Source organism: Garra rufa, chromosome 19, assembly GCF_049309525.1.
Source record: "Garra rufa chromosome 19, GarRuf1.0, whole genome shotgun sequence".
Taxonomy (NCBI): Eukaryota; Metazoa; Chordata; class Actinopteri; order Cypriniformes; family Cyprinidae; genus Garra; species Garra rufa.
The window spans coordinates 23,549,455-23,571,080 of NC_133379.1; the positions used below are offsets into that span (position 1 = coordinate 23,549,455).

At 37.6% G+C, this 21,626-nt stretch overlaps 2 protein-coding genes across 5 annotated transcripts; both read right to left on the reverse strand.

Moving 5' to 3' along the window:
- Positions 1–60: 60 nt before the first annotated feature.
- Positions 61–9,250, reverse strand: birc2 (baculoviral IAP repeat containing 2). Of its 4 annotated transcripts, XM_073824201.1 has the most exons (10): positions 8,789–9,250; positions 6,760–6,855; positions 2,759–4,202; positions 2,563–2,662; positions 2,408–2,486; positions 2,283–2,331; positions 1,111–1,353; positions 776–1,030; positions 491–532; positions 61–351 (listed from the first exon to the last, which is right to left on the reverse strand). In XM_073824201.1, exons 3-10 carry the CDS (start codon positions 3,759–3,761, stop codon positions 158–160), a joined length of 1,965 nt encoding a protein of 654 aa, XP_073680302.1. In that variant the 5' UTR covers positions 3,762–4,202; positions 6,760–6,855; positions 8,789–9,250; the 3' UTR covers positions 61–157. The 4 variants fall into 4 exon arrangements, with proteins under 4 accessions (XP_073680302.1, XP_073680301.1, XP_073680300.1 ...); XM_073824200.1 differs by lacking the exon at positions 6,760–6,855; XM_073824199.1 differs by lacking the exons at positions 6,760–6,855; positions 8,789–9,250 and adding an exon at positions 5,703–5,860.
- Positions 9,251–11,689: 2,439 nt separating this feature from the next.
- On the reverse strand, positions 11,690–19,877 carry cfap300 (cilia and flagella associated protein 300). The gene is made up of 7 exons (XM_073825075.1): positions 19,217–19,877; positions 13,615–13,696; positions 13,433–13,505; positions 13,171–13,328; positions 12,898–13,070; positions 12,145–12,211; positions 11,690–12,051 (listed from the first exon to the last, which is right to left on the reverse strand). Exons 1-7 carry the CDS (start codon positions 19,324–19,326, stop codon positions 11,908–11,910), a joined length of 807 nt encoding a protein of 268 aa, XP_073681176.1. The 5' UTR covers positions 19,327–19,877; the 3' UTR covers positions 11,690–11,907.
- Between the last annotated feature and the right edge of the window lie 1,749 nt (positions 19,878–21,626).

The following is a 21,626-nucleotide window of genomic DNA, read 5'->3' on the forward strand; positions in this document are numbered from 1 at the left end:
GTACATTACAAAAATTTTGTAGATAAGATATTAATGAATTAAAAGATCAAGCATCAGACATTTGTTCAGTTTCATTGTTTTAATTCTTTATTTCAGAAACATTTTTAAGTTGAATAAAATCCAATCAGTTATTTTTTTTTTAGATTAACTATTCATTTTATGATAGGAAAGTACGGACAGTGCCTTTGACCAATCCTCTACATATGGGGCACTTCCGTAAAGAAGGCGCGCACTCTTTGCATACCACTAGGTGACCACATGGGATGAAGACGATGTTGACCTCCTTGTCCATGCAAACTTTGCATGTGCGCTCCTCTTGAAGTCTTCTCAACTGTTCCTCCATAGGTAAGTCTGTGAACATGATGAACAGTGTCAATCACTTCATACAAACTCTGTTTCAGAGTGGGATCTAACTGATTCCCTTAGTGTGATGGCTAGAGACAAAAAGGGGCAAAATCAAAAGAAAACCTTTTCTCATGTTTGAATATACCTGAAAGATCTTGACTCGGTGATGCAGCTTCATTTGTCTGGGCTGAAATTGCAGTAAGAACAAAAAAAATAAAAATTGGTTGTCAATATTATGTGATTTATGGTTGTTGTGGATTTGTCCCTGCTCATTAGGATCTTTACATAAGGCATCACCCTTTTTTTTTAATGATTCAATAAGTGTTCCTATCTACGGGCCTTGCAGTCTCACACTGACACAGACTAACAACATGTAACATTAAAAATTCACAGACACTGCATCTCATATCTGATTCATATGTTAACATACCCATCAGTTCTCTCAGCAGGTACACGTCGTTTTTCTTGATCCAGTTGCGGAAAACTTCTGACGCTGCGTTTCCTTTCGACAGCACCAAATCAATGAGCTGCCCTGTTTGCTGCTTGACTGAAGTGCAGTTACGAATAGTGTCATACTCTTTCTGTGAGATGACATTCTCCTCAAGAAGATGATCCATTAAGCTCTGGACGCTTTTAAGACGCTGTGTCAAGGCAGCATGATGTTTCTTAAGGAAAGTAAACCCATCTGTGAAGACACAAAGGGATAGTTAGATTCAGTCGAGACGAATTGTTGAATCATTAGGACAGCTGGTAGAAAACACATACCTGAAGCCATCTCCTCAGCAAGAAGTTCTCGCTCCTCCTCTCTCTTTTCATCTTCTGCACTTAGTAAATCGGACACCAGTTCTTGAACGGTTTTGTAATTCTCTCCACTTGTAAGAATCTTGCTTTGGACTGTTTGCTTCACCAGGCTACGCTCGAATCCCATTTCTAACGCTGATTTCACAACAGGGTTGTTCATCATCACTGCATCTTCTGAACGGTCTTCTCCAGGACCCAGGTGTACAACTAAAATCATGACATGCAATATTGACTAAATTTAAAGGATATCATGATAAAAGACATGTAAATTAGCATCACGTATGCAGTTTACATACACCTTACAGAATCTGTAAAATGTTAATTATTTTACCAAAGTGATAGTTGTGTATGAGTCACTTGTTTGTCTTCAACAGTTGAACTGCTTGCCTTTTTTTAAAAAAGATTGTGTTTTTGAACCCTGTCCAACAATGACTGTATGATTCTGAGATCCATCTTTTCAAACTGAGGGACTCGTATGCAACTATTACAGAAGGTTCAAACACTTACTGATGCTCCAGAAGGAAATATGCATTAAGAGCCAATGGTGTAAACTTTTAAACAGAATGAATTTTGCCTAAATATCATATTTTGCTTTCATTTAGTACTGCCCTTCAAAAGCTACAGAAGATATTTACATGATTCCCAGAAGACAAAATAAGCTAAATTTACCCTGATCTTCAAACTCCAAAAGTCTTCACCCCCTGGCTCTTAATGCATTGTTTTTCCTTCTAAAGCACCAGTGAGTGTTTAAACCTTCTGTAATAGTTGCATGAGTCCCTCAGTTGTCCTCAGTGTGAACAGATGGATCTCAAAATGATACAGAAATTGTTGGAAAGGGTTCAAATACACAAAAAAGCTGAAAAAACAAAGAATTTGAGGGAACTAAAGGATTTTTCTGAAGAACGGCAGGCAGTTTCACTGTTCAGGACAAACAAGGGAACTGTTATTTTCACTTGTGGACTATATGTTGATATGTTATGTGAAATGTCTTATTCAGGGCAGTGCTAAACTGAAAACAAACATGCATTTTGTATGATCCCTCTTATTTTGGTCAAATAATTAACATTTTGCAGATTCTGCAAGGTGTACGTAAACTTCTGACCTCAACTATAGGTCGACTCAAAAGAAAATCTTACCAGGTGGATCAACAAATTCTCTCGCGTTGCTGTCTCCATTGGTCAAGAGCTGAAAAAAACGTAAACTAGGTCAAGTATCCATCAGTGTAGTGGAAGAACAAATGACACTGATATTTTTAACATACCTGTTCAAATAGTCTTGGAAATCTTGCTTGAATCTGATGAACAAATTCTTGGCCCTTTTCTTGCAACAGGTATTCACATCTAGAAGACCATGCATGCATGATTAATATTCTCATTAAGTCATCACGGGACAGGAAATTATGCCACTTTTCTTTACCTTGGAAACCATTTAGCATGTTCTACCCATGGATCATCACCAGATTCCCAACATCTGAGTCCACCATCACAACAAAAGCACTTGACGTCATCGTTACGACCTACCAAATCAAACCAAAAGAAATATTTGTAATCATGAGGATCATAAAAGCAAAAAAGTTATACTTATGACTTGTAATGTCATCAAGATGTCTTACCAACATAGTAAAACCCAGCTTTAGCCAATTGGTCTGGTCGAACAGGTATTCTTGAGGGCCAGTTGACAAATGTGAGCAGCCGTTCTTCACACTGTTGCATTGCAGAGTTGGATACATTGGAAAGGCCGCCACCAGATAACGGTATGTTATCTGCACGGTCGCCTCGAACGAACCGGCAGTTGGGGTAATGCCTCTGGTGCTCAGAAACCGCCCGGTCTCCTGGTTCCCAGTTGCTTAGCTGGCCACCACAACTAAAACAAGCCACTCTGTCGCCCTGGCCAAGGTAGTAGAAACCAGCTTTGGCGAGCTCAGCTGGAGTTACGGTAATAAGAGTCCAATTTTGAAAGGTGTCAAGGCGCTCCTGTTCCCGGCGCATACTGGGATTGTGACAAGCTGGTGGTCGCTGGTGAGACATATCCTCCACTACACGAGAAGAAATAGGACTGGAGGGGGCCAGGTTGCTGAATCCCATGTTCAGGTAACCCACCTGCTCTTCTGTTTGGCCTGAAGATGATGCCGAAGTAGTTGATGCTCCTGTGGTTGCAGGGGCAGACAGCTGCAGAATTGCTACATTGCGAAGCGGGGAAAAGGCTGAGTGAGAGGACGACAGGAGGTTTGTGGTGGCGGGTAAACTCTGGATGAAGCTGCAGGTGGGAGACAGCTGTTTGTGGCGATCAGCAGGGCAGTCCCCGGACTGCCAGTTGTCGGCCGTCACATTGCAGCGGAAACATTGGACACGGTCGCCCACTCCAGTGTAATAAAAGCCTGCTCGAGCAAGACTCCTCTCTGTCACTGGCGCAGAGGCGGGGAATTTAGCATACGTGGATATGCGAAAGAGTTCAGAAGAATTATCATATTGTAAATCGGCAGGGCCGCTATTGCGACACAAACCTCTCAGGAAAGCACTATTTTGTATTATTTCCATTTCAAAAGCAAAGGGGAAAGGGATGTCCAGCAGAGAGAAGGACTTGAATACCCTGTGTGCAAACAAGATTACAAACATCTAACTTCTTGCGAAAAAGTAGTTTCAATCACGTCGATTACACAACACAGGTGTTTCTTCACAGAACTGGTGACACGTGCACTGAACTAAAACTGCATGAACATAATGTGATGCATAACACAAGCCACATCAAACAAGCTTGGTTAGAGGAACTAAATGAAGTTTATGTGATTCCCCCAGGGCAGCTCTTGAAGCTCATCCTGGATCACTAAGAAATACACCACAACTACACTGACCAAAACACATTTTTAAATGGCAAATGGAGGTTAACACACAGGGTGTTCAACTGTTCAACTCTTTCTCTCTGCTGGACATCCCATGACCGGTGTCTAGTCGTCCATGATTGAATACATAACCTTATTAAAAAAATGAAATGAAGTCTTGAACAGATAAAAGGTCGACGTAGGAGGTATGAGCTTCCGTCCCCTATAATGCAGGAATCTAAAAAAAAAAAACAGAAAACCATATGATTAACATACAGGTCTATATTAATGTCATATTTTTCCCAGCATAAAATACATGAAGGGTACAGCTGACTTTCAACATTTCTGAAACAAGAGTCATAACAATACAGTTGAAGTCAAAAGTTTACATACACAAATGTTCATTATTTTACCAAAATAGGAGGGATCACTAATTTTTTTTCTGGGAAACATGCAAGTATCTTCTGTAGCTTCTGAAGGGCAGTACTAGATTTGCACATCTTCATTGTTCAAATGTTTTCACCCCCTGCCTCTTAATGAATCACATTTTCTTTCTGATGCATCAGTCAGCATTTGAACCTTCTGTGATACTTGCTCAATTTGAAAAAATGGATCATAAAATCATAGTCATTGTTGGAAAGGGTTCAAATAAACAAAGAATTTGTGGGACCTGAAGGATTTCTCTGAAGAACAACGAGCAGTTTAACTGTTCAGGACAAACAAGGGACTCATGAACAACTATCACTAAACAAAACCAAAACACAGCTGTGAATCATTCAAGTAACAACACAGTATTAAGAATCACTTTTGAATTGGGTTATTTTTATAAATTCAATATTATTTTCTCCTGTGGACTATATGTAAATGATTTTTTGTAATATATATTATTCAGGCCAGTACTAAATGCAAAATAACATGCATTTTGTATGATCCCTCTTATTTTGCTAAAATAATGAACATGTTCAAATAAATAATCAAAAGCAAATGATCATACAACTGTATTATACACAATATAATTAATGCACATTATGCACTATATGAAATGGTCAAATCAACCAACCAAATGACATCCAGCTCCCCCTCTCTGAATAAAATAGATGGACCTTGACCTAGTTAAGCTTCACCTCTGTGGATTTAATAATAGGTGGAGTTTAGTTTAGATGTTTGCGGTTAGACTGTCCAGTTCCACCCATTACAGTCAGGGAGGGGAAGCTGAACGTCATGTTCCACCCACTGGCTGTGACTGTGAAAAACCTCTCCAACCAATTAAAATATTACAACTAGTCAATAGCAGGCTCCTGTAGTGTTTCTTTTAACTTAACTTTAACTTAAGATTTTATTTTATAAATAAAAAAGCCTTGTCAGTCGTATTTATAAAATAATGGATGATGATGATGATGATTGTGCGCACAATAGTCATGAGTCATAAGTTAATACCCTTTGTCTCCACTTCCTTTTCGAAATAAAACGGAAATAACTTGATACGACTCATTTTCACCGTCAATACAGACCGCGTGTTTATTACTAAGTGTGAAAACCATGTGAAATCTTTGACTCTCTGCCACGACAGCAGCAGGCAGGTAGTTTTTTTTTTTTTCCGTGACGCTGCCATTTCACCGAAGACTATGGGTACAATACCAGAAAATCTGTTTAAAGGCCAAAAACAATCCATACAACACTACAAAAGTAATCAAATCTTGTTTTTGGACGACGGAGAATTAAAGAAAGACCAACTCACCGATGCTAAGAGCAAAAATGGATTTTTCTCACAGCACAAAATGTCCTTTCTTCTTAGGACGAGAAGCGGAAATGACGTTACACAAGTAACCGTCACGAATTTAAAGTGCATTTTATAAATGTCATCATTATATATTTACAGTTTCCTTCTTAGATGCTATATCAAGGTTAGATTTTTATATATTTAGTGTATGTGTGTGAGAGAGAGAGAGGGAGGGAGAGAGAGGTGATTTGTTTCTTTTTAAAAAACTCCGGAAGTCGCATTTCTCAAAACTCTCACCGCGTTGGCGGAAGCTTTGGTCATATTTCAGTAAATCATTTGAAACTCTGGTTATACAACCCCCATAGGAATTAACTGAAAACCCCCACCGGCTCCTGTCGCAGTGGACAAGCACCGTGACTCATCAACACTGTCTCACTGCAGAAAGACAACCACTGCTTTCCAAAGTAATTACACTTCACAAGGAACAAAAGTTTAATGTAGACTGAGAACACAAAAGTCAGTCATTTATTCACCTTGTGTTGTCCCCCTACAAGTCAATAATTCTATCCCTTAAAGGGAACCTCAGGCATTAAGATTTTTATGGCTTGATACATTATAAATTATGTCTCTTACTGAAATGTGTAGTAGAAAAGATTTACGTTATTTAAAAATCGTTTTATCCACATCGTTGTATACATATTTTGTACTATAGGGGGCGCCATTAATTCAATTATGCCAAATGGCTGCACTCTGTGAGCTACCTTTTGCTATTTTTACTGCAACACAACTTGGAATAAAAAATACAAATATGATGCCACATTGTGCAGCTTTTGGTTGTAATTTGCAGTCAAAGGACAACAAGGGAAGCGATTCAAGTCTGCTTTCCTAGTGATAAGAAGAGGAGAAAAGAATGGGAAGATGCATATGGACGAATACCTAAAGACCTGCGTTTTTGTTCTCTCCACTTTAGTCCTGAAGCCTTGAGGCTTTTAGTAGCCTAGACCAGCGGTTCCCAATTCCAGTCCTCGCGCCCCACCGCTCTACACATTTTGCATGTCTCTCTTAGTTAACACACCTGATTCAGATAACCAGCTCATTAGAAGTGAGGTCCGTGCAGGAACTGCGATCCGATTGACATGGTCCCTGCAAAGTGTTCATTGCTCCCTGCTCCCTAAGAGGGGGGAAATCTGTTTACTATACTTCGAAACATTCATTCACATATTTGCGCTACGTCACCGCATGTAGCGTCTTCACACACAGATGAAACTTACTAGAGAAGTGTGACATAAGTGCATCTGTAAATAAATGCATTTTAAATTTACGTCTCGCACGCTTTAATGACCTTCAAATGGAACACATACGCTCGCTTCGAACTAATGAATAATGGCGGAATATCCTGTGATGTCCACTTCGAAGGGCAGTAACGTTGGAATAGAACAAACGTCGGAAGCGATGCGTGAAACACACAAAATGTGCAGAGCGGTGGGTCGCGAGGACTGGAATTCGGAACCGCTGGCCTAGACCACAGCTACCGGAAGAGCTTACAAACTGCAGAGACAAAGGGCTAGATGCTATCCTGGCAGGATGTAAACATGCCAACGCTTGTCATGACATGACATGATACTGAAGGATTTTCTTAGCGCAGATTTAACTTGATATCCAGGGACATTTAGACTGCTTGTGGGGAAAAATCAATAGTAAGCCATTTGGCTTATATATCCATTGCCACCTGTAAGTTTTTATAGTAGCTGTGATCATCGCATCAGTATTTTATTTTCCGAGTTGTGTTGCGGTAAAAATAGCAACAGGTAGCTGCAGTAGCTCACTGAGCACAGCCCTCATAGTCCAGAATATGTATAAAATTCTGTTTTGGGTTTTCTACTACGTTTCAGTATTTTACTACATAATCCCATGAAAATAATTTCTTCATATTTTAAAATGGTTTGAGGGTCTGAATACAGTGTGTGTGACGCAGAATTCTTCACCAGAATAGTTGCACATACTGTACACGCACCTTCTGATTTTTTTCTTTTTTGGTATGCGCAGGTCGCACATGCACATGCCATTGACATGGTTTTGCACTAACCACTAGCATGGGAGATGTCAAATGAAACTGCTGCACTTTCTTAGCAGAAGCAAACAAGTAGACTCTATGCAGTAGGTAAACATTGCAGCATAGAACTTAGAATAACAGTTATCACTACGTCATTCATTGCAGTTTCGAGAATGAGTCCGTGAGTGAATATATTCAATTTCTAAATTAATTTAGTTTAAAAAGCTCGCCTTATCGCTGAAAAGTTGTCACGCGTCTTAGTTTGTCGCAATCTCACTTCTGTATATTCAACGTAGCTCTACGCTCACTGATTAATAATAGAGAACATTATACAGATCAGCACTTAACAATTTGTCTCTTATTTAAATGGTGTCTACGACTTTTTATAATGAGAGGAATCTTATCTCAAGCATGCATAACTCAGCACCGAACAAAACGTATCGTATTACTTAACGCTGAAAGAAAAGAAAGGGACATTGTAAATAGAAACCTTTGACCAGCGATGAAAACCACGCCCAGCATCTTGACAGGAGGCTAATTAATTAATTAAATGTTTGTGACATAGAAAGGGGCGGGTACTAAACCAGTCCACCACAGTTTACATGTTTACACCAAATATGGTGTTGTGATGAATTTGCATTTGGTTTGTCTTTAAGCATATTAAATACACCAGACAGTCTTGTAACCACCCTAAAAACTTGACTTGTCTTTAAAAATTAGGCTGCTATTCTACAGTAAATCTATTTTGTGTAGAATCACATGATATTTACTAAATTATGATTATATTTGTATCCCTGTATTTAAAAAAAAAAAAAACCTTTGTCAGTGTTTTAAAATAATCACCAAAAAGTTTCAAGGAGGATCACCTCATAAAGAACATTTACTTCAGTAAGGTTTACACTAAATTTAGAATAAAACATAAAATTATTTCTAATTATAATACTGTAATATTTACTGAATGAACTGCAATGATGACAGACAACACATACATACACCCAGATCATGATCAGTTACAAAATTACAAGAAAACTGAACAAAAATCTTTACTCACCAGCTAAAATGATGGCAGAAGAATCAACAGAGTCTTTCTCTAGTCAGTAGTTTCGTGGTTATTCGAATTTTATGCAAACACTAAGTGAAAACCACGGGACTTTCCAACATTCACCCTTCCTCCATTGACTCACACCCAAAAGGCGTCCTTCCTGGTTATCTGAGTATCTCCTGCCGAGACTAATCCAGATTAAATGCTAGAATGAGCAGTACTGCACGAAAATACTAATACAGTTTTCGAGTGGCTTAACTTTAATGGCAGTTTAGTGTTGAGTGAGCAATTTACAGCAAAACAAAAGATAACATGTTACGCTTTCATGTCCGAAAAGGCGAAAACTTTACTTTTGTCTTACATTTCATCATAAATTCAGACAAACTTAGTGCTGATTCATCGGCTCGTCAGTTTCTTGTCGTAAATTGGAATGTGTACAAAGAATTGTTAGGTGATTGAGGTTCGCTGAATAAAGACGGAGGTGAAAAGAATGCGCTGTCCAGACTTCTACATGAAGTACGGTATTTTTAAGTGTTCAAGTGCGCATGAAGTGAGTGTAGAACTTTTCCTGGTGGGACACAGTAGTGTAGTTCTTTACTTTTTTTTAAGTAGCCTACTTTTAGTTTAAAATAAACTTCTAAATGTCTGTTCAGTAGTCTAGAAGATAGCGATAAAAGCCGTTACAAAATAAACATTCAAATTTTTGGAGCGGTATTCGAGATGTGGATTTAGTGTGCATTAGGCGAACTGCGCTTTGCAGCTTAGACATGAAACTAACAATGAAATTAAATTTTCTATCCATTAGATTGTTTTATTAACGTCTACACCTACCCCAGCTCTAAACCGAACCCTTAAAATAACACAAAACCAGTAACTATTGTTGTACAGTGTGGAAAAATACGCTATATTAATGTAAGAGTAGCCACATCTGTATCCACCGTTTTTTTTTGTTTTTGTTTTTTCTGTAAGAGTGGGCACTGCCATGTGTACATTTAATGTGTCTGGCTTCCAGTTTCATCCACATCCAGCTATTTTTAGCTGTACAAAACAGATTGTTTTGCTGATTGATGTTGCAAATTGGTGTGTCTTACAATATTATTTTAATGTATCACTTTAATTCTAAACACAATGGTTTGTATTCCAAACAGTTTACTGCACTTCGTTATTGTTCTCGTTCTTACCCTACGGTGGTTTATGAACCAGAAATCTCACACATTACCATAAAACAACTTACTTGCGCATTGAAAAAAAGGGGGAATACCATCTTAACTGTCTTCCGCACGTCTATGTGCACAACACAAGCTGGCCAAGACCACAAGTGTGGGTAATCCTTCCGATTAGACAGCCTAATGCTACTGCTGATGTGGCAAGCTAGATACCACCCACAGAGATAGCACCCACAGATACTGTTAGTAAACCAAATCTCCTAGTTCCTAGTAGTTCTTTATTCGTAACGAATGATGTGTCAGTTTCAATTTTTATAGTATGGCAAAAAATGACTCCTAATGACTCATATTACTTCCGTTTTTCTTTTTGTAGTTTTTAAGACAAACTTTGCAATGTGTAATTGATTACTGACCCAATTTTAAAGCCTCAAGTAAAAAAAAAAAAAAAAAAAAAAAGAATAAACAAACAACACAGAGCAAAGATTGTACTAGACTATCACTACAGATGACAGTATTCACTAATGTTTGCTCTGGTAAGTCTCATCTGCTCACCAACTCTGCAATTATTTGATCCAAAATATAGCAAAAGCAGTAAGATTGTAAAACATTTTTAGTATTTAAAATAACTGCTTTCTATTTGAATATATTTAAAAATGTAATTTATGTGATTTCAAAGCTAATTTTCAGCATCATTAATCCTTCAGAAATCATTCTAATGATTTGCTGTTCAAGAAACATGTATTATTATTATCAATATTTAAAACAGTCCATTATGAGAAATTATAGAAATTAATACTTTTATTTAGCAAGGATGTTTTAAATTGATTAAAGGTAATGCTGAAGACATTTATAATGTTAGAAAAGATTTCTATTTCAGATAAATGCTGTTCTTCTGAACTTTCTATTCATCAAAGAAACTTGAACAAATACTACTCAAGCGGTTTTCAACATGATAATAAATGTTTGAGCAGCAAAACAGAATATTCGAATGATTTCAGAAGGATCATGTGATTGGAGTAATAATGCTAAAATTTCAGCTTTGAAATCACAGGAATAAATACTTTTTAAAATATATTCAAATAGAAAACAGTTATTTTAAATAGTAAAAAAGTTATAAAATTGTACAGTTTTTGCTGTACTTTGGATCAAATAAATGCAGGCTTGGTGAGCAGAAGAGACTCCTTTAAAAGATAAAAAATGTATACAAACAAAAGCATCAGCATGTCAGCATTCACAGTTATAATGTATGATGAATACAAATTTGCTACTGATGTAAATCTGACTGATAACTAAAACGGACCAGCCTAAAATATACATATTTTAATATGGAGGAAGAGAATGATCTCATGGTTTTTTCTGCTCATAACCACACCTTGAGTTCTAAAAAAATTCCAGTGCAAATATATTGTGTGGGGGTACCACCATTACTCTCAGTGTTACAAACTTTTTTTAGGAGTAGCCTATCCAAATTGTAAATTTTATGTAAATCTCATCCGTGTCCAGCTATTTTTAGCAGTACAAAACAGCTCGTTTGGCTGCTTGATATTGCAAATTGGTGTGTCTTACCATATTATTTTAATGCATTATCTTCATTATGAACACACTGGTTTGTAGTGCCAACAGTTTTACAGTTTACTGCACATTATTATTCTTCTCATTATTTTCCCATAGTGGCTTACTTTTGCGTTGATGTTTCAAAGACAGATAGATATGAGTAATTAGTTGTTTCTTAAATGGTCAAGTCTATGATTGAGTAAAGGTTTATTCACATGTATGAAACAGAGAAAAATAAATGTTTCAAGCATGAAACTACATTCAAAAAGTATTTACAGAAATGTAACATTATATTCTTATTCTTGGAAGTTATTTATTTTAGGTAGAACTATTCATAATGTTCTTCCCTCACTTGATCAACTGATAAATCATATAAAAGGATTATAGTGTTTTTCTGTTTAGCTAGATCTATGGCCTTTCATTTCCTGAAAAGTCTCCTATACCAAATGAATGGTATAGGACATACACATGCCTTTTGAATGGATCAATACAGAGGTAAGCAAATGTCTGCTCATTTTCTGTTGCAGATGGGTAGCACAATCCACTGTGATCCTAATAAACAAAAACAGCAATGTTAACATAATAAATAAGGAATGACTGACTGCATCCTTAAGGATAATGGTGCAAAGGAAAGAAGATACATACATGAGCAGAAACTTTCAAGATTGTTGTGACCACACTGATCTCTTTCGTATCTTGATCCTTCTGAACACTGTGAAAGACATATGAATGAGAAGTTTATCATATGAAAACCATACATTAGATCAAGTATTATTGTGAAATGAAGAGGTTGAATCCTCCGGAGGTTGCATCCTCTGTAGGATGTGTATACGAAGTATCCTTAACTTAGAACAAAAACGAGACAGCCTCCGTAGGACGGGAGGAAAGAAAAAAAAGGACAGTTGGAAAATGAAACTGGATTTATCACGTTACTATGCAAACAAATTTAGAGCATCGTTGCACTCTCACACTACTTAAATGAAGGAAAATTATTTTTAAATTTGTAAAGTAATTTGAAAAAAAAAAAAAAAAGCTTTTACTTGTTTTATTTTATTCATTGTTTCAAGAGCTGCAGCATATCTGTTAGAGAAAAAAATAGGAGGATATTAAGAACAACCTTATCCGTTTTTACCTATTTAAATGATAAACACCACATCTTAGCTTGCGTGTACATCTACCGGTGCCGGCATTTTTCAAATTAACGACAGTTGTTTACGGCGACGCAAAGAATTGTGGGTTATCTGTAGTAGCAAAGGATACATCTCATGCATCCTTCGAATTCCTGTGAAAGAAGGTTGCATTCGAAGGTCGCATTTGAAGTGTCCTACTTGCTTTTCTGAAATGAGACAGCCTCAATGACGTATGCAGAGACACAGCTAATGTCTGTAAAATTCTCACCTGACCAAGTCTTTGTACATCATTTTTGCTGTCTCAATGTAGGGATCGATGACATCCTCATATTGGCAAAGCTCACCACCTAAGACCATATGCTTGAAGAGTCTGAACAAAAACTCTTGACGATCACTTGGACTGATTATATGATAATTGTCAGAATCTTCTTCAAGCAAAAGCTGTCAGAAAACACATCAAACAATGAGGTTAAATAAGCATTTTAATGCAGCTACGAGTGATAATATCAGTAATAATAGTGTATGATGTAATAATCCATACCATCCTTAACTCATCAAAGTCTGGGTATATTTCATGGTAACATTTGACAATGTGGCCAGAGGGACGCAAAATTCCATTTGAGTAAATTGGATTGAATAAATCTACTGACATCTTTGTGCATGGAACAACTTCAACATTTACATGTGTGATGTCTCTACCTGTGAATAGGTAGGAAGCCATTATTAGCCTTTATGAAAGGAGATATAAACATAAAATGACATAAAACTTTGCGGACCCAGTATCATCAGATGTAGTAACATACCCAGCAGTGTCCATGATCCAGCAGTATCAAGTACCTTTAAATTGTTCTTCACACATGGATCTTGAAAAAAATTCTGGAAAAAAAAAAAAAAAAAAAAAAATTAATAATAAATAAATAATTCTGACATATACTAATTAATGTTGCTGTAACAAAGAAGTTGAAATTTGTGCATGAATATTTACCCAGACGAAGTCATTGCTCCTATAAGACTGGAAAGATTGGTCAAAGTTGAAGGCCTGGATGGAAATTCGACCCAACATGGACCTAATGGGTAATGGTGACTTTTAGAATGGGTAATTGACCAATTTTTTGATAGAAAATGCAAGAAAATCATGTCATATTGTATGACTGCATTTCTCAAAAGATATGTTTAAAAAAAATACTTTACATTTATTAAGCTTACCAATACCATGTAAAATAAGTAAGCAACAACATTGTTGTTCTCACCATTATCACCTGGAAACTACCTAAAGAATCTAGTGACATTTGGCTGACATTTGAATAAGTCAGAAATTCAAACTGATTTACAAGAATCTGTTCATTTGGGATTGCCCCTAGATTTTATGGGGGTTGATTCTGGAACATTCTATCTGTCTTTTAACACAATACTTTGAATAATAAGAAGAGTAAAGTTTACATGTTATTTTTTGTATCTAAAAATGCAGGTTTTATAGAGATGCAGGGAAAATAAATAAATTGGGAAGAGTGGGGTGATTTGAGCCTGTGGGGAAGTTGAGCCACCTCTTGTTTCTAGGCAATCTTAAACAAAATTAGTGATGTGATCACATATATATGAAGACTTATCCATTTTGCTCACCCTGTGATGCAGAGAGGCCCATGGGATAATTGGTAACTATATTTAAGTTCAAAAACAGTTTTTTGCAGTTTAATAGATTTATGCAAAAAAATTTGAAAAAAATATTTATCTGATACATTTTTACAGCAGTTTAAAGTAGTGGCTGTTTTCAGCCACGAAACATAACGAAAGGTTGTAAATTGAAACAATGCACAAGGGTTAAAGTGATTTTTTATGTTCAAGGACTCTCGCTTCTTGTGTCTGAACAATTACAGACAATTCTGAAAAAATATCATGCATGTGTTTGTCCTTTAGGCAGTTATAATATGAGGCTATAGCTTTAGCATGATATTAGTTCTAAATTGGTGGATGATACAAGTTTGTTAAAATGGTTGGAGTGGGGTAAGTTGAGCCAGTGGTTCAACCCCTTCTTGTGATTATAAAGTCTAATTTTACCATAGTTCTACATTATATTTCATTAATTTTAGATCAAACATTTCTGATTTCCATTCTTTTTTGTAATTCTTCTAATTGAACTGTATTTTGCTCTGAAATATTTTATTAAAATAAAAAATTTAATTTATAAAAAATAAATAAAAATAAAATATTAAATTTGAATGCCTTCAAAGTTGTAAACTGTACCTTTAAATAAAACTTTTAAGAAGCCATCCATCCACCCACACGTATCCAACTAGGAATGTCGCTGCAACCCGATGTTACCCAACATACGAGAGGACGCATGCTCCACCCGAAGATTATAGAATCTTGCAAAGGTGTTAGATGTTGCCCAGCCCGCAGCCCTACAGATGTCTGCCAGAGAGGTGCCGTGCACCAATGGCCAAGAGGGCACTCCGAGTGGAATTCAGCTCACCTTGGGACTGGTACGCCAAGGTGATGGCATCCACCACCCAATGAGCCAACCTCTGTTTGGAGACAGCATTCCCCTTCTGCTGACCTCCAAAGCAGACAAAGAGCTGCTCGGAGCGTCTGACTCTCCGGGTGCATTCCATGTAAAGGTTCAGATGGGACACAGCAATGCAAAGGCTGGGTCTGCCTTCTCTGAGGGAAGAACTTGCAGGTTCACCACCTGATCTCGAAAGGGCGTGGTGGGAACCTTTGGCACATAACCAGCCGGACCAAACTGTAGGCCTGTTTCGCTGACCGAGAATGTGTGCAGGTCCCCCACCCTCTTGATGGAAGTGAGCGTGATCAGGAGCAAAGTCTTGAGAGACAGATATTTCAGCTCAGCTGAATCAAGTGGCTCAAAGAGATCCCTTTGTAATCCTAAGAGGACCACAGAGAGATCCCAAGAGGGCATGAGGTGCGATCTGGGACGATTTAATCTTCTTGCACCTCTCAGGACCCTGACGATCAGGTGATGCTTTTCCAGGGACGATCCGTCCACTGTATTGATACGCCGGACTTTGTACTGATACGTTGACCCTTGAAAGCAAACCAAAGAAACATGAAAGTATGCATCCTTCAGGTCGATAGCTGCGAACCAATCCTGGTGCTGAATGCAAGAAAGAATGCGTTTCTGAACGGTAGCCTGTGAAGGAACCAATTCAAGACTCGAAGATACAGAATTGGCTGTAACCCACTGCTCTTCTTGGGTACAATAAAATAGGGGCTGTAGAAACCCGAATTCATCTCGGCTGGAGGGACAGGCTCTATTGCGTCTTTTGCCAACAGGACTGCAATTTCCGCACACAGGATAGAAGCATCCTTGTCTGAGTGGACAGATGTGAAGTGGACGCCCCTGAACCTGGGGGCACCTGGTGAACTGAATCGCATAGCCGAGTCGGACCGTCTGGATCAACCAGCGAGACAAGCTGGGCATGCTGCTATGCCCCCAGCCTGCATGCAACGGAGCGGTTACCGACGAATGAAAGGCGAATTCATGCTCCAAATCTGATTGTGAGGAAGCAACATGTCACTCACAATTAGAACCCAGCACTTTAAACGATGAAGGAAATTGCTCTTTTTGTGAATAGGTGCGGGACACCAGCGGACTTTGTCGGAGTCACTCATCTGCACTAGGTTCAGCCAGAGATGGTGCTCTTGGACAGAGGTGTCAAGTAACGAAGTACAAATACTTCGTTACCTTACTTAAGTAGAAATTTTGAGTATCTATACTTTACTGGAGTAATTATTTTTCAGACGACTTTTTACTTCTACTCCTTACATTTTCACGCAATTATCTGTACTTTCTACTCCTTACATTTTAAAAATAGACTCGTTACTCCTATTTCTTTTCGGCTAGTTTTCATTCATGTCATCGTTCAAAAAAAAAAAAACTATCCAGATAAATTGCGCCATCCACATAGAGTGAATTTGGTTGTGGTTGGATGAGAAGTATAAACATATACCATTCCGACACCCTATTGGTTTGTACACGATCCATCACACCTGCACGTGACATGACACAAATCACGTCACACTCCTGGCCATCGGGGAGAACCGGGACATTCCCGGTGGGCCGGTGGAGTAGTGGGCCGATCGCAGAAGAGAGGCAGACCTCCCGCACATTATGCGCTATTTTAAATGACATTCGAAACTGCAAATAGTCCAAAAGTGTGACGTGGCGGAATCAGTCACCCGCACAGCGCGATGCAAAGTGATAAATAGCGCAAGTTCAAGTTGCTTGACGCATTTAGATTTAACACAGAATTGTGTTTGGCAGTTGTGTGATATGAGAACATTAAAGGTTCTGTAGGTTCTGCTGGGCTGCTGAAAACAGCTGCATGAGGAGGTAAAGTGATAAACGTCAATACATAATTACTGTCATTTTTTTATAAAAAATTTCATAGTTTATTATTATGAATTATTAAAAAAAACATAACCATTGTAATTTTATTCTTGTGACGACATCTTACTAATACTAGTCAGTTAATATCTGGATTTTAAGCAATAATTTCTTTCTTTTTAAATATTAAGTTGTAATTCATTTTAATTGGAGTAAAATGTTAATTCAGTAAGAGCCTGATTAAAGATAAATATCAGTGCCTTATATAAATGAGGTGTTTACTATACATATTAAAGTTCTTAAAGGGACAGTTCACCCAAAAATAAAAATTTTCATTATTTACTCAACATCATGTAATTTCAATCCTGTATGAACTTCTTTCTTCTGTGGAACATAAAGGAAGATACTTTGAGAAATTCAAAAATTGTGTCTATAGAGTAGAAATCAAGGGTAAACAAATATGTTTGGTTACATTCTACAAAATATCTTTTGTGTTCTACAAAAGTAAGTAATTTTTACAGAATTTCTTAGCAATAAAAGTCCTGCATTCTAGCTCAAAATCAATGCTTTACTGCATGCATTTTTATATGACAAAAATGCATTATTAATTTTATAAATTATTAATAAAAGTCGCATTTGAATTCAGTATCTAACATTATTTGATTCTGTCCTGTTTTATTCATTCATTTATTTACTTTAAATAAAGGCCCTGCACTCCAGCAAGGATATAGCCAGTGTTCGGGTCATTACTCAAAAAAGATGATTTCTTACAAGTTATTATTTCTCGACTACTTGCTTATTTATCAAACGGGTGCTTTCTCTTCATCCTCTGCAAATGAAGCTATAGTAGGTAGTTTGATAGAAAGACGTTTGAATAAATAATAGTTTGCGATTGACAACGCGATTGACAATGTTGCGATAACAATACTTATAGGCAGCAACTAATCATCATATCTTCCGCTCCATGAAACACGTTAATGCTCAGTAGTACACATTTATGGTTCTTTAATGTAGCCTATTTGCATTGTAATAAAATGTGTTTATTTTCAATGGGCAAATATGCAGCTAAAACAGGTAGCCTAGTGCATTCCAAATTTTTCAACATTAACATTTTAATATAACATAGTCACTATGGCCTTTAGAAATGTTTTTTGGGGAGGTGGGGTAGTGCACAATAGGCCCCTGTGGCGCGGCCTAAGCTTTGGTCCTTAATGGCATTTTTTTCCCTTACATTACTTTTACTTTTTTACTTTAAGTAGTTTTGAAACCAGTACTTTTATACTTTTACTTGAGTAAAAAGCTTGAGTTGATACTTCAACTTCTACAAAAGTCTTTTTAAATCTTAGTATCTATACTTCTACTTGAGTAATGAATGTGAATACTTTTGACACCACTGCTCTTGGACCACCATAGTGGACGTCAATGACCGAGAGACCATGCCATGACCTTCGCTGCTCAGAGAGCAAAGTCGGTCACCGTGCGCAGTTTCTGCATCAACCCCGAGTCAGGCTTAATTTACCAACAGTTGAGCCAAGAGACCACTTTTTTTAGAAAGCCATAATTTGAAAGCTGTTTATTTTAGATCCAAAGTGATATTGAATCACTTTAAACACACTGTCAGTAAAAACTGGCTCAACCCACCCCACTCTTCCTTATATTAAGTATTATATATATATATATATATATATATATATATATATATATATATATATATATATATATATATATATATATATGGTATTGTTATTTACTGCTCTGGTCTTATTTATGTGAGATTTGGATAGCAGTTTTAGATTTTAAATTGAGGTTCAGTTCATGCTAATATAATCTGCTCATGTGTTTTATGGATGCAGACACTTATGCATAATATTTTCATTTCATAAGCACCATCAGAATGAGCTTCATAGCCAAGTATGAAATTTCTATTGATAACAGGAGCTTCTAATTCAGAAAAGGTGCATAATACAGACACACACAGCAAATAAAATGGAATAAAACGGTTGCTTTTCCAAATTCAACAGTTTTTCTGCACATTAGAGTCGGTATTGTATTTCCCACGTCAATTGACATTTAAGTTAATACAATATTGTCGCGAATCACCCCACTGTGGACTACGCATGCCATTTTAAGCGGAAATATGTTGATTTAACCATATTTAATGATGTGTCTCTTGTTCCTCACCGGTAACTCGACTGATTGTCACTGAATTCAGTAAAACTGTACCTGTCGAGCATATTCTTACCATTTCATCAGGAGTCTTGTTATCTTAGGATCTTGCTGAAACGTAAATTTTTTGCTAGAAAGCAAATTGAAGGCGAACGCTTGCTCAAACGAAAGTTTCTCGTCCGCCATGCTGCTTGTTGTCCACTGGTTACCAGGACAACTAAAAAGAGACCACGGTCACGGTGCAAAATGATGCCTAAGGCCCCGATCACACCGAACGCGTCTTTTCGTTCTAAAGGCCCTTTCACACGGGACGCGGCAAGCGGTAAAATCGCCGCGCGGCTGCCGCCTTCTCTTGTAGTGGAAGCGTTTTGTGCAGTTGAGGCGGTGTTCGCGACGTGGTCTGGGGGCGGACGTTGCCATAGTTACAGTTGCTTAAAAGTCTAAATAAAATGGAAAATTGTGTTTGTGTCATTCTGTCATTAATTATTGTCATTATTATTATTCAAACTTTTTAAAGATATAGTTTATTATAACACCACGCATAATAATGTATTGTTTGGACACTTTGTACATATTTGTATTTTTACCTGGCAAACTAACTCGTGTGCTCACCCCAAATATGAGATTTTAGATGATTCATACAGTTCTGGGAAATCCAGCACACTTAAAACAATCTTCTCCTCTATTTTCAACTATCCGTTATAAATTCAGTTAAATATTCTATGATTGGTTTTTAATAATCTGTTCACTGATTGGTTAAAGCCGACGCGGCTGCCGCTGCAGCTCACAAAAAGATAAAATATTTTTATCTTTGGCGGCGCCTGCCGCGAAGCGCCGTGCCCGTGGAAGCGGCATGATTTTGGGTGCACGAGCACCGCTTGCGCTCCGCCTCCGCGCCGCCAGCGAAATCGCCCGCGGTTTGCCGCTTGCCGCATGTCTCCCATTGAAAATGAACTAGACACTCGCGACTGCCGCGTCCCGTGTGAAAGGGCCTTAAAAACGCGAGGCGCACAGCACTGCCTTTTTTTGGTGACTTTTAAAAAAGAGCAGTGTGCTGCGGTTTTTTTATGTTGCTAAGCAACGACCAAAACAGCTGTCCTGTCAGTCAAATCAAAGGATTATAGCGCGAGCGCTCTAAAATCTTAGTTTTTTTGCTGTTAAGTAAACTGTCATATTAGCAGAAACCCTAAATAATACAGCTCCGTGTTACCCATGATAGACAACAAAGGTTTCTCCTCCTTTTCTGCAGTCTCCGGACTTTTTAAGCAACGGTAAACTTTCGTCACCAGAACAGAAGGCCCGCCTCTCTATTCATTCGATTGGACAATGGAAAAGAACGCGAATGACGTTGGGCGTTTTTCCGCTCAGAGTTGATTTTTTTTCAACTTCAGGCGCTCAGAGCGCTCCTGCAAAAACGCGAGGCGCAGCAGGCGGCGAAAACGCGAGGCGCCCGGTGCGCATAAGCAGCGCGGAGAACGCTCACTGCCAACAGAAAACCATTCAAAAGAGGCGCCTCCAACTGCTAAAACGCGTTCGGTGTGATCGCGGCCTGAGAGAGGAAAATAAGCTTTAGTAAGTTAGTTTAGATTTAGTCATCTTTTTCAAGCTTAAGAACTATATTTGGACATTTCGATTAAGAAAACATCTGCTTTGTTATTCATTTAATTATTTGCAACGATCTCTGCTAAAGAACTTTTAAAATTTTTGGGTTCAAATACACAAAAATCCTAAAACAAAATGTCTGTGTAACCTGAAGGATTTCTCTGAAGAACAGAGGATAATTTAACTGTTCAGGACAAACATTGGACTCATGAACAACTAGGCCTATCACTAAACAATTATAAGTGATAAGTGATAAATTCGGAATTTTTATAAATTCAACTATTATTTTATTTTTTAAACGTCTTTTATATGAAATATTTGCAGATTCTGCAAGGTGTATGTAAACTTTTGGGATCAACTGTATCTATATCATATATATATATATAGGCTGTCTAATGCCCAACACATGTGTTCCTCGAAGGGCACTGAAGGACAATGTATAAAACCCCTTTGACCATTACTAGGAATTTCTTCATAAATACGAAGAATACAGTAGAAATTACATGTACATTCATGCATTTGGCATATGCTTTTATCCAAAAATCATACAGTGCATATAGTTTGAATAAGTATATAAATCAGAGTGGAATTAAATTACTTTGGCTTGGCAAGTGCCATCTTCCAGCAGGAGTCACAGCACAAATAAGCTGCAAATTAGATGCAACAAATGGTCTATTATAAAGAAAAATCTATATATGCCAATCCTGAGTATATTTGGCAGTAACTGAGTGTGTTTTCCCTCTGTCATGTCCAGGATTTTACTGTGTTTCTGGAAGGAATGCATTTGCGTATGCTGCTCAGGGTCCTGCTGATTCCCACCTCAACAGAAAGACGTGTCACATTTCAGCATCTGGTTTTCATAGCCAATACAGGATGTTGTTGAA

Coding starts and splice junctions, on each gene's coding strand:
- cfap300 (XM_073825075.1), bottom strand. CDS start 19,326: ATGGCGGACGAGAAACTTTCGTTTGAGCAAGCGTTCGCCTTCAATTTG. Junction 13,697..19,216: donor ACAAGACTCCTGATGAAATG/GTAAGAATATGC, acceptor ATTACCCATTAG/GTCCATGTTGGGTCGAATTT. Junction 13,506..13,614: donor GGAGCAATGACTTCGTCTGG/GTAAATATTCAT, acceptor TTTTTTTTCCAG/AATTTTTTTCAAGATCCATG.
- birc2 (XM_073824200.1), bottom strand. CDS start 3,761: ATGTTTGTAATCTTGTTTGCACACAGGGTATTCAAGTCCTTCTCTCTG. Junction 2,487..2,562: donor CATGCTAAATGGTTTCCAAG/GTAAAGAAAAGT, acceptor ATGGTCTTCTAG/ATGTGAATACCTGTTGCAAG. Junction 1,031..1,110: donor TGCTGAGGAGATGGCTTCAG/GTATGTGTTTTC, acceptor GTGTCTTCACAG/ATGGGTTTACTTTCCTTAAG.